This window comes from Anoplophora glabripennis, unplaced genomic scaffold (assembly GCF_000390285.2).
Source record: "Anoplophora glabripennis isolate ALB-LARVAE unplaced genomic scaffold, Agla_2.0 scaffold274, whole genome shotgun sequence".
Classification (NCBI taxonomy): Eukaryota; Metazoa; Arthropoda; class Insecta; order Coleoptera; family Cerambycidae; genus Anoplophora; species Anoplophora glabripennis.
Window position 1 is genome coordinate 623,813 of NW_019416630.1, and position 13,957 is coordinate 637,769.

The window sequence follows — 13,957 nt, forward strand, 5'->3', positions numbered from 1 at the left end:
TCATATAATATACCGTTATAGTCCAAAAATAATAATGTTAGGCATATTTTAGGCAACTAGGTGAAAATCGGAATAACTTAAAGGTTTGTGCAAATTTACAATTATTTTTATGAAATGTAATCAGAAGAATAAATTCAACCTCTCCATACAGACTGTAAATAAATAAGTGCGAAAAAATTCATGGGTGATTTCTGTTGAAAAATAAGATGGGTCTCTCATCCCCTGTGAAGATTCAAACTTTTAAAGAGGGTACCAAAAAAGTACCTAGTTTTTAATTTTTTTTCTGAAATGCCAAAAAAGTGACAGAAATGCAATTAAGTAAACATTTTCTGCTATCGAGAAGGCACTCAATAAACAATTCGTAGACTCTCCCTTACGGTTGTAAGGGGAAAAGCCACCCCTAAAATTTTTCCATGTGTAACTTTTTTGTTAATATCTTACCATTTAAAAATTCATTTCATATAGCCTGATTCATTCTAAACAAAAAAGGTCTCTTGTAATTTTTTCACAAAATTAACGATTTCTGAGCAAAAAAATTATTTAAAATTATTTACTTGGTATGATGGTAGAAATTTTATCGAACTGGAATTTATCTAGCACGCGTCTATCACGCTGGCATTTTGTAATGGCAACTTAATTGTTATAATTAATGCAATAATTATTTCATTAAATATGAGAGGAAACAAACATTCAACATTTAATATATTTTCTATTAGTATTTAATAATTTATAATATTTAGCTTTTCACATATTTAATAAAATTAATGAACTAGTTATAACAATTAAGTTGCCATTATAAAATGTCAGTCGCCTACTAGATAAATTACCGTTTGATAAAATTTCTACCCTATGCCAATCATGTCCTGTAATTGATTTTAAATAAATTTTTTGCTTAGAAATCGTTAATTTTACAAAAAAAAATTACAAGAGACCATTTTTTTAGTATTTTAGAAAAAAATTAAAAGCTACATTTTTGCAGGTTTCAGTAACACTTGTCAAAAGAGAACATCCGAAGTGATTGAACCAACTCGGGAATTGTTCATAGTTGACTTTTGTTTATGCTCCGTTACTGACGAACGCTTAACATCTTCACTGTTTCCGGACATTTACTCGTAAATCGTGCATTCCTCGAAAAAATTCATGAGGCACAAAGGTTTTAATTAGAAATGATGGAAGAAAAGAGTTCTTTAAAATTAAATACATTTCTTTGAAAATTGGAACCTCTCCTAATTCCTACACCACTGATTAGTATTTGTTCAAATTTTACAATGAAGAAACTGCAATGTACTAAATTGAGAGCCTACATATTTATCGAGTCTTGAATAACTGAACCAATACTTCCAATCTGAAGGATTATAGAAATCTTAAAATGTGACTCTTCTTTTTGCTTGTTTTGAAAGTTCTGAAAGTTTGTTGCAACGTTATTGTTACACCTTGTATATTATTAGAATAACAAATATCTAAGTTAATGTTGTTTTAAAGTTATAAGCGAGATATTATATTACTTTTGTCTTGAAGCAGAATAATTTTGAGTATACAATGATCTATTTTTGTTTAAAAAAAAATAGACTAGAACTAGAAAGTTTACGTAGCTGGAAAGAAAAGCATTTAAGCTTTTTTTTCTTAATTTGTTAATTATTTTATTTTTAAGTACGTTTCCCATTTCTTGTTTTTCGCCTCATAAGATAACTTTTATGCAATACTACATGTTATGACACTGTATACAAACTACTTACCTTTCCTAAACCCGGTAGAACTCTAACTTGACGAGAGGGCACGCTCTGCAGGGGCCATGGAAAAAAGGAAGGAAAATTAGAAAAATGGAAAAGTTAGTGATCTAGAAGTTTTTTTTTTTTGAAAAAATATTACAGTTCATTGTAGAACAAATAAAACAAACATAATGTGCAAGACAAAAATAAAAACATTTATTTGTGTTTGATACATGTCAAAATACTTTTAAAAAATCTAAATATACACATTGTTAGTAGAAGGGAGTAGGGGTGAGGGTGTTGGATAATAAGAAAATTTTTCATGTAGGAAAAGCTACTTTCAAAAAATTGAAATACTAATATTGTTGAAAAACGTATATTACAATAAAAATCACAAAATGTAAGTGTAAATGTGTGGTCCGAATTATAAAATTTAAATATTTATACAAAACATATCTATAAAATAAAAACTATGCTTATGTTACGTAGTTGTGTCAGTATAGGTACTATTTTAACAAAAATAAAACATTTTCTAATAAACTAGCATGAAACATTTTACTTTAAATCTAAAGAAAATCTTCAGTATCAGTCAAATGTACCTTGAAAATACATATAATAAATTTTTACGGTATCACAATCACTAAATTTTTTCAATAATAAAACGAACAAATGCTTTCCAATAAAATATCCTCATCCTTCAATGAACAAATAAATTCATTAACTGACAACACAACGCCTCACTCGTTCCATTTACAACCCAAAGAAAGCATTAGCTCAGCCACCCGACATTTGAGAGATACTGTTCGAAAATCCAGTTGCCTATGACCGAAGCAGTTCGATTATGTAAGTTGCAAACCGCAGCGTTATAACATGCATGTTAGATTTAGACGCGGTAAGAGTAGTGGCGGTAACTGGTGCCTCCAGGCAACCTTCCAGAGGTTGTGGAGCTGTAGCTAGAGCTGTAACCTCCGGGTCCATCTCCCCTGGTCCTGGTGGAACGCTCTGTGCTGTAGCTGTATCCACTTGGACCTCCAGTAGAAGAGCGAGTCACCGATTCGCTGCTGGAGGAATAAGAGCGGTTGGGAGAGGAGTACGGGTCACTGTAGCGGTTAGAAGAAGAATCCACGACGTTGTTGTAGGAGTAGGAATATACTTGTTCAGCAGCGCGTTGGGTTGGAGAATCAGTCACGACGTAATGTCTCGGAGTCTGAGGACAAGAGAGGATGAGTTACAGCGTATAGGAATAAGAAAGTGTTAGGGTTGATAATAATCAATTAATTATAAAGAAGGAAATTTCCGCAAAGGTTTCTGATGTTCACGTTTATGCTATGACCGCCATGTTGGAAAAATTAGTGATCAAATAGGGATATACATATTTAAAAGTGACATAATATCCTAACTGCCTCAAAATCATATAAGAACGACTCGGAAAAGGTATACATGCCACTTTGAATGCAATTAGGTAACGGAAAACAATTTCACTTGTTTACCCCTTGAAGAAAAGCAATAGGACAGTACCCTATGATCTTAATCAGTTTTGTCAGAAGTCTGAAGAAATTTTAGAACCACTTAATAAGTATTAATTACAAATAATGTATTCAAAGTACACCGCAAAAAATGAACACATAATTTTGCAAATTTTTTGAAAATTTTCATCATTAACATAAGACGTTTCTTAACATCCACTACAAATAAAATAACAATCAGGGAGTTATTAGTATTCAAGTTATTGCCACATCAAACGGTGAGGAAAATTGAAAAATTTTCACTACAATTTTCATATTATTTTTGGCGATTTCACCGATTAAGTAAATTAAATTCAATTCATTTAATAAGTAACAAAATTACAACTTTTAGGTTAAAAATTATCTACTGTATTTTTTTTTACTTCGTATACATTGATTTACAATAAATAAAGTTAATACAATTTTATTGTGCGGTACCGTTTGTCGAAACATTAAAAATGAGAGATAAGGTAGTACAGTATGATCTCAATTCAGTTTGTAAGTTACAACTTTGAAAAACTCACTTCAATGTTCATATCTTAAGTCTGAATATATTTTGAAACCACTAATTTAGTATTACTTTGATGTGAGGTATGTTCTAAATACCACTTAATAAAGATAGACAAGGGATCACAAATTTACTAGGTGTATGAATACTGATGCAGATATAGTAATAATTGTCATATGACCTTAATTGAGTTTTCACGAAGAAGCTTTAAAATCACATATTTAGTATTACTTTGAAAATATGATATGACCTCAATTCATTTTTCAAGTCATATAATTGTTTTAAGCGAAGAGAGGATTTAGAACTACTTACTTATTATTAGTAGTATTGGGATGATACCAGAGTATATACGAGTACGAATAAAATTTTGAAATTTGAATTTAAAGAAGATGGTAATGGACAACAACCTAAATTCATTAAAGGTTAAAAAGTACGGGTAGGAAAAATCATAAATCCTTGCGAAATGTATCCTTAAGTGTTTTAAATATAAGAAAATAAAAGTGAGATTTTAAAGGCAACACGAGAATATTGCCTGCAAAACAACTTTGGAACACTTCCGGTCCATTAAAAAATATTTTCAATGATTTCAACAGAATATATTTAGAATTGAAAATTGGGTACGTAAATTATATAGGAAAAACAAACACCTCAAATTTCGAACTTGATATACAACTTCCAAAATGGCGGCGATAACGTGAGAAAGTTATTTTGATATCGAAGCGTATAAGGTCGGAACTCTACTAATTAATTGTTTGTTGAACCCCAAGAGACTATTCCTTGCACGCTATATTTAGATTATTTACCACGCTAGTGAATAATGCTTTTAAGACAGTGGGAAATATAAAAAACTACTTTACTTAGTTAGGTACTGTTACTGGAAAAATGGTGCTGTATACACCAGATCAATAAAATAATAGGTGACACTCAACACCGCTCTCAAAATAGACTTTGTGTTTGGTTCGAGAACGCATAGCACTTTCATAACATTAAAAATAAAACATAATCCAGCCCAACTGCTAATCCTTTTGCCAAATATTTCTGTAAATTTAGACCAAAACGTTGGTGCTTATTTATATTATCTCAGTTATTGGACAATTTCGCCAGGCTCTTATATGATTTGAAAAACAGAAATCAATATTTATAGTTGTTTTAGAAACAAATTATTTTTATCGCAAAACTTCAATAGCGTGATAAACAATGGAAAATTTTCAGTAATTATAAATAGTTTTCATACATACATTTACAAAAAGCAGCTGCTTCTGACAATCAGTCTACTCGTCAGCGTGCACTTGTTAGCAAAATGTTATTTTGGATCTACTATTTTGGAAATCAAAGTAAATGATTCTGTGCCAGTATTTAGTATGATTTATTAATAATAAAGATTAAATTGTTTTGATCTATCTATCCTAAATTGTATTCCATCACATTTATCCTTTAGTTTATACATCACTAATAAATAGTTCTGTCGAATTAGATCATAAACCCTTAAAACTTAAAAAATTATTATTAGACAGTTTATTGTACTTTATGGTCCATTAAAGTCTAGACGACCTATCTGAAAATTAGTTATTTTATGTTTTAGGCAATTAAATTACCTACAATTTAAGGTACCTAAAGACACATTTCACAAATTTGTTGTAAAATAAAGGTCGAAGGCGGAAAAATCAGTTTTCTAAAATTACGCATTATTATTATCTCGAAAAGGCGTGGATGTTGATAAAATTTATGTAAAAGACAGTCCACCCAATGGCCAACATGTTTGCCAAAGGCCTATTCGATTGACCGTGAAATTGTTGCTCCAGGTATTTAATTAATTTCGTTAATTTTTTTTCAACTAATTATTTAATAATTAAACGTTAATTTTAGAAGTCAATATCTTAGCTATAGGTTCTAATTGATTCAAAGAAACGTTTCGAAAAAGAAACATTTCAAAAAGCTGAAATTAAGTTGCTTTTTACAAGTAACAAAGTAGGATGTGCAAAACAACGTTATAAATAAATGTATTTCCCAGCAAAAGCCGCTCGGGAATCCACTCTTTTTGCATCAAATAAAGCTTATTTTTATGGTAAATTAAAAAACAAAGAAATTAATTAATAAGTACCTGCAGTAACATCGTCACGTTCAATCGAATCGGCCTTTGGCACACATGTTGGCAGTCTTTTCCATAAATTTCATCAACATCCATCGCTTTTTGCAATAATAATGTGTAATTTTTGAAAACTGATTTTTCCGCATTCAATTCTTATTTTACAGTTAACAAATTGTAAGATATGACTTTTGGTACCTTAAATTGTGGGCAAATAATTTTCCTATAGACCGTCTAGATTTTCATGGACAGTAGAAAAGTGAAAATACACGTAATTTTGCCATTTATTTGCAATTGGCTAATTTAGGGTCACTTCTTTCGAGTCTACTAATAATTTTTTTACGTTCAAACTCTAATTGGATTGGACTATAATCTGTATGATCTCTTTAAATTTATACATAACAAATTATTTTCTTAAACTCAGGAGAGCCATTTAAAGTATTTTTGTTATATTTTAGTAAATTACTGAGTTCTGTATTTCTTTCTAATTAATTTGTGTACCTTTGTTCAAAAGCATTTACTTTGATTTGTAACCTCACAATAACTATTTGAAGACGCCTTAAAAATGATATTGGATCTATTCACGATCAACTGCATTACCAACAAAATAATCTCTTTTTTTAAAAAATGATCCTGAACGATCTTTTTAAATCTCTAGCAAGGATCGTGAATAGAGTACACCTATATTTTAAAGTCTTACCTGTTCTGCAAGAAAAAAACAGCAAAGGGCTGACCTACCGCCCTAACCTAGCCTAGACTTATTTCTATGAAAGGATATGGGGTAATGAGGTAATGTTAATCCATGTATAAGTTTGTATGTGTACATTTTTGATCATGCAACTTGACCTGATATGTAACAAACACAAATTCAAAACTGAAAGAAAACTGTGGCGGTTCTTACAAAATATTTATTGTGAAGAAAAATGATGTGTATAAATTAACAAAAATATGCGCTATGACCTATCAATAAAAATAAAAGCATCACAAAAAGCAATAATATATCACAATCAAAATGCGGAAGCCTTGTAGAAACTAGAAATGCATGTTACACGGAAAGCTGTTGGCCACTTAACTATACGTTTGCTATCATTTATGTATCCACTACTAAAACTAATCTACAACAATATTTCTATCTAAATGTTGTGATACAGAGATGCCAAAAAAATCTAATAGGCATTAAGTGGGAAATACAAATGGAAATTGTTTAAATTTTCATAAATAGAAGAAATTCGTTTACTCTGAAGGTTGATCAAAGGAATTGGCTGTTTATGTCAGTTAATGTTAGGATATAAATCTAAACTGTACTGTCTGTAATGAATCCTATTATGAATAGAATTGTAATCCATCTGAAAACATTTTGGATCGATCATATCACTTACTTACAACACCTTTTGTAATATTTCGTTTTTTTTACATCTGATATAGTACATACAGTATATTTAATATACTAGAATCGTATTAATGGGTAAATTGGCAGAAAATGACAACGTTCAAATATTTGGTAGTACTGTGTGAGTTATTATTTAATATTTTAATGATTTGATTTTCAATTTGCAACTGTTTTCAACCGTTTTCATTTAATCAACCTCCAAGACAAACTATATTTCCCGTCATAATTTCGCATTCGTTTCTACCACACGGGTGGCAAATCGGAAGCCGAAACCATTCTCCGTTTGTAGGGCAGGTCGGGGCACTCTGCAACCCTGTGCAACCTCGGCAATACGTAATCCATAGATTCAGCATTTGGTTGGTTAGTACTTCTTAAGATTCCAGTGAAAACCTTCTCCTTTGTTTGCTCTCTAGCGGACACATAAGGCCTGATCGGTTCGAGGTATGCTTTGGGCTTGATCTTAGCCCTTTCTTCCGGCGACAAGATGGATTTCCGTTCCTGCTTGACTGGTTGTTCCGGCCTCCTCTTCCCGAAGGCGGTGACTGGGTCCGGCACCAGGCTGGGTCGTGGGACGAAGGGCACTTTCTCCCAGGGGATTTCGCGTTTCTGCAAAATTGGAGAGATGAGTGCCGTTCGTCCCACTCCAAACCTGCTAGGGAAGGAAGGGGTTGGAGGAGGGGGGCAACACAAGCTGGTAACGGGGACAAACAAGCACTTTTTGAGGTAGTAAATCCAAAGCTTCTTAAAAATACTTTTTAGACTGGAGAAACTTTGGAGTTACTATTTACGTTACATTGGGTGGAATATACAGTCTTCATAAATGATTACAAGCCAAGCAATTTTGTTATCCTTTTATTTCCTTCACGTTAGCAATTAAAATTTCGGTAAAATTAAAACAATAAGATCAAAATCACATTAATACACGACATTCTGTTTCACCGTCAGTGATTGGCGTAACTTTTCACAAGATTCTATTTAACCAATCAACGATCGCATTATCTCGAGGGTAGACGTAACCGTTTGTCATTGTTCATTGTAAACGAATCATTAATATTGGTGACTTCAAGATTTATGGAATTTTCGTTACCAGTACCAACCCTGTAATGTTGGTTGCCTAAGCTAGACGGTTACGTGGCTTGTAAATATTTATGAAGGCTCTGTATTTTCATAACTTAACAAAATTTTTCCTTTAAGATTTTATATTTATGATGAGAAGCATTTTATTGCCAGTGTAGTTGTGTACCAAAAATATTCTCTTGTCGATTATCAGATAGAAGATGAGGAAGTTTGTGTATATTTTCGATATTTACAAAAGGCCTTTGTAATTTGAATGAAATTTGGATTATAAAAACATTTGAAATGCTTCATATTTTAGCAATAAAAAGATTTAAAAGGTCTAAACAACAAGCTCATGGTCTGGTAATTTTGAAGAAAAGTTTGTACGCTACTGACTTTTTAATTTTTGATGTAACAGTTGTATAGACAGTTAAATGCGTAATAACCTTGACACTTTCCCCAGTGGTGTCTGGTGAAAATTTAATCATATTTTAATAATCAAGCATGATTTCTAATGCTCACATTGAAAATTTTTATGATAAAACATTTGGAATGACATTGCGAAATGATAAATTGAAATAGGGATTGCCAACCTTGAAATCTCGTAAAGGGTTGCACATATACCTATGTGCAAAAAATGTTATTTGCAATCAACTGATAGGTACAAATAGACGTTTTTGTGTTGCTCAAAAAATTAAGTTTTTAAGTTTTCGTTGTAGTTATAAGTACCTATCTAAATTTTAATTTGATACTAACATTTCACTTTTTAAACTTCATGCTGTAACATTGTGAAAAAAGAAAATTTTGAGAAAAATAAAAAACGGTTGTTTATATTTCTCAGCTGATTACGAAAGGAACTGTTTGACAAATATATGTATTATATATATATGCAATCTTTTTCGAGATCTCAGAATTGTCATAATTTCTTTTTTTCTCGCATATTTCACCTTTATTTTTTTTGTCATGAAAGGGTTCCTTGCTTTATTAACAAAGTATTACCTATCACTTTCATCAGCACTACTAACTTTTTCAATATTTTTCTCTTAGTTGCGAATTTTATTGGAATACCTTAATAATATAATTTTTTCTTAATAAATTCTAGAGCCCTTTAGAGTGGACATTATTTATTATTTAAATTTACCTGAATACAGTTAAAGAAAATTAAGAAAATTACTATTGTAACCCAAAATTCATTCAAATTATTAAATGCTTGTTTCGGAAAACGAAACGAAAACATAACATAATTTTGATGCGTCTTGTTTTTTAGTAAGGAATTTATTCACAAGCAAATGTAAATGTCAAATGCCTATATCATAAATTTAAAGTTCATTTAAATTTCATGACTGCCGGAAATTTTTGGAATAAAAAAACTTATGCGTCAAAAATGTACCAAAACTAGTTTGACACTAATTGTAAAAGGAAATTTTACTAGGTATATTTCGAAACATTAAAAGAGAAGCAATTATTCAGCTCATAAAATTGGAGAACTTAACGGCCTGTCAGTAATAATAAAACTAACAGTATATGTTTATAACCGGCCTGCAAGGCATAAAGAACAAGTTTAAAATAACTTCATCTAGACGTATTAAAATATCGTTTAGGCAATCCAGAAGCATTGAAAATAGTCTAAAGAAAATTTATAATTTAGTTAGTTGGGAAATTTTTTACAACATGGAAAGAGTTGTAAGAGTGATATTATCGATATAAGAAAAATTAGACTAAAACTCTTACTGAAAATATTAAATAGTAACTATAACTATATACACACTACACATTTGATGTCTTTCAGATCAGATAATATACGAATTTCTTGTTTATGTTTTCATATTTTCGCCTCATTTTAATGAAAAAATTGGTATGTTAGCGTTGTCTCTGTCATGTAAATAAAGATGTTAATTTTGACACCACTTTTTTTAAATTTGTGGTATTAGAGATCTGAGACTTAAGACCATTTATTGGATTAACAAAATATGATGTATCCCATATTTTAGTTTATATGTATTTTGATTACTACAGTTAGTTATTTCTTACTTTATTAATTTGTGACAAAGCTTAAGTATTTTTGAGAGGACTATTCGAATTATTTAATTATTTCTTAAAGTAAATATCATAAAATTTTACATTGTAAAGGCTTTGAGGCCTTCAAATTCCTATAATTTTTTTGGCACGGCTCTGCCTAGTCGCGAAATTTAACAACGGCGTACGTGAAAACAAATTCGCGAAAAAGCCGCAACAATCCCCGAAAGGATAGCTCGGGGCCAGTTTTCCCGCAATCTTACGTTACGGATTCCAAATTTAGCTTGAGCGAGCGGAGGAAACTTAAATTTATAAACGCTTGCATCACGCCACGTTTTTAAGCGTCCGTATTCTGGTCAAAAACACTCACTACGAAACGGGATCTGGAGCAATGTAACGTCTTTAAATAAAACTACATTAAACAAATATGAGGCCAGAAATGTTACTTTGAAAAATTATTACATCTCTGATCATTTTAGTTAATTGGTTTACAAAGTCTCTTTCTTAATCCTACTACTGGGGTAGCTGCGATACGGCTTGCCTGATTGATGTCACATTTGACGTTCAAGGATAAAAGGACATATCCAGTATGAAGAGAGCAACCACATTATTCTCATATTGTTACAAAAACACTTCTTTTTAAATTAAAGTCATGGATATTTTACTCACTTAATTGTTACTATTTTCCAGACAACCAAATTATCCAACATATTATGCTTTTCATTTTATCTCCAAAGCTATTAAAAATAGACCCTTCACAGTTTGATATCATAATTGCATACCATCCAAATAAGTAAAATATGCTGCTTTTAAAATAGATAACGTTTCCTCGTTTATATGAAAAGTTGGCAACAAAAATGCAATTGCTCCCATTAGATAAAAATTATGCACATCCCTGAATGCGAAATTTGGCACCAGTTCAGTCAATCCTTCTAAATGTTAAGGATATAGAGTAGTGTGACTTGAAATTGAAACACCTTGTATATGTATATTTTCATCATGCGCGAAAGTTTTATCTGAGGCGTTTCAACGATTGTTCTCTCACTTTATTTTCGATTGAAAACTCATCTTTAAATAAAGAACAAACCTATTAAAATATGTTTAACTTTTAACATAATTACTGGCTCCTCAATATTATTTATATTGCTTTAAAAAATTTTTAAATAAGCTCGAAAAACAGACAGATTGGCTTTGCTATAAATTTAATAAGTAAGTAACTCTTCTGTCAATATAAAATGCAAAATCTGACAAGTTAAGAGAAAATTGTTTCGTTTTTCAAAAAGAGAAATTAACAAGTAATACGACGACATGTTAATTACAGTTCATTTGCCCTGGAACATATATAATTTCTTAATAGTATTTATTAACTATATTCCCACTGCCATTAATTCATCATTGACGTGAAATACTAGATTGTACATTGTTTATCCTTCTTATAGAGATAACCAGATTACAATAAACACGTGTAAGAACTAAACTAAACATCTAATAACACACCAATATTAGCTAATAAGGATAAGCAATGCACTACTGAAACACTTTTAGTTAGCTTAAATCTATATCTAACATATTTGGACATTTCTAGGAATCGTAGGTACACTTTGGTGATAGCAAACGTACTGCCGTGAAATAAGCTTCAGCACATCCTTTAACACATTCTTTCAGCGGAACTGAACACTATTTACATGGGACAAACTCAGAGGGGTTCATTACGTGGATTAAGCGATCAGAAGGGCACTTACCGAAACGGTGTACGACGTAAGGGATGGTGAGGTGCGATACGACCTTCGGGTCGTGTAAAAATCGGATTCGTAAACCATTCTGTCTGTCGGTGTGGGGGCAAAGGCGACGTGGATTTGGATAGATCGGCGTCCGGAGGTGTTGTGAACTGGACTGAGGCGTGATCCTGTAGCCTGGGGTTTTAACAGTCATTAACAGAGGCTGCGACGACGTCCAAATCTATTTTTAACAAGTGAGTACGAATTCTGATTTCGAATTTTATTTTTAATTCCTTGTGCCTACTTGGAAGTTTTTCTAGAGGGAGCTTTAATAATGAAATCATCTGAACGGGGGACGAGTTTGGTTTATTCATTAAATAGTAACACCTAAAATAGTATCTTTTAACGGACGAATAATTCCACCCACCGAATAAATCTGGCCAAAATTCTTGATAGTTTAGTCTGTGCTTCTATTTCCAATTGTTTGTTTCTAGTAGTGTTTAGAAGGGCATACATGTCATTGATTGTTTTTGTATGACACACATTGGTGACAAAACATTTTTATTAATAATGTGTCCGACAGCGAATGGATCATACTTCAAGGGTAGCTTCCATAGGTGAAAATACTTTAGATCAAATTACCTTAGGACAATTTTATTTTCATAAATAGTAGTAGGTAGGCCTTTAAAAAATAATAATTCACGTTTTTAAGATGACAGCGTCATCTTTAAAGATATTTCGGTTCAATTTGATGTGAAGGAATTCTTGTGGTATCCAAATATGAATATGATAAAAAATTTTACAGAGGGCGCTAACAACACCTTAAAGAGTCTTTTTTGCATATTTTTGTTGGTAGGTACAGGTTTTAGGAACGCGAAAATATTTTAAGAAGCCCCTTTTTATTTATTATAAAGTATGTATACTTGTATAATGTCGCTAAAATGCACTGTTCCAGACAAAATTTGATTTCAATTCTAGGCTACAGTCATCAATTATGAACAACCGAATATTTGGAAGTATTGCAACATGAGGGGTTACTTCTTTATGTATCACGACATTATTACACGAAAGAGATTTCATTAATTTCTCGCAAAAGAGCTCATGCATTATCATTTACACTTTAATTATGAAACGTGGGAATTTAGAAATGTTGTAAATTTTTTACTCTGTCAATTCTGTTTGCAGCAACGTTGTTAAATAAACGAAATTTAAAATTGTAATTGCATTATTAAAGGCTTGCTAATAAATGATTACTCTTAATTTCGTTTATCAGTGGAGTTGAAAATAACTTTTAAACAATTTTTTTTATGCATTTATAAATTGAAATGCCTTTTTGTTCAAAACGGTTGGCTTTAGAGATATTAGCAAGGTATACCTTTTTTCAGCAGAAAAGCTGGGGGAAAAAATTTTTCCAGCCTAAAGCGAAATACACAGTGACCCGAAAAAATTTTGGCAATTTAAATGCGTCCTAATGGTCATTTGTGGCGTCCTCTAGAAGATACGACGAAATCGTAGATAAATTCGAATTTTTCATTCCAAAAAAAAACCCCGGATACGAAATTTCACGAAATTAGCTCGAAGTAGTGGAAAGATGTTAAAGAAAATGTTATTTATTTTTTCAACATTGACACCTTGTAGCTCCGTTATTATCAATTTTTAGACTAAGGCACGATTAGTTAAATCGACTTATTTTGAGCCGTCTGGTGGAGCATATGGTATATACCCTTTAGAGACACCCTGTATATTGATAATTCATCCTTTCATCATCCTTTTCGGCTTGATCTGAGACCGGAAATATAGAGAAGGGAGAATGCTCTTACAACCTGCGCGTGCGGCTAATAACAATGGTTGCCATTTTGAACATAATGGTTGCCAACACAGATAAATTTTAGGGTTTATATAGAAACAAGGAAATATAATAAATAAATAAATAATTAAATATAATACCAAATATAAAGATTCAAATTAT

General features: G+C 31.4%; 1 protein-coding gene across 3 annotated transcripts in view; it reads right to left on the reverse strand.

The window, feature by feature from the left end:
• Window positions 1–12,192, reverse strand: part of LOC108908810 — a 158,934-nt gene extending 146,742 nt beyond the window's left edge. For all 3 annotated transcript variants that reach the window (XM_018712953.1, XM_018712952.1, XM_018712951.1), the window contains exons 1-2: window positions 12,013–12,192; window positions 1,737–1,781 (exon numbers count right to left, since the gene is read on the reverse strand). In XM_018712953.1, coding sequence (XP_018568469.1) covers window positions 1,737–1,781; window positions 12,013–12,090 — 123 coding nt within the window. In that variant the 5' untranslated portion in view covers window positions 12,091–12,192. The remainder of the gene's footprint in view (window positions 1–1,736; window positions 1,782–12,012) is intronic.
• Between the last annotated feature and the right edge of the window lie 1,765 nt (window positions 12,193–13,957).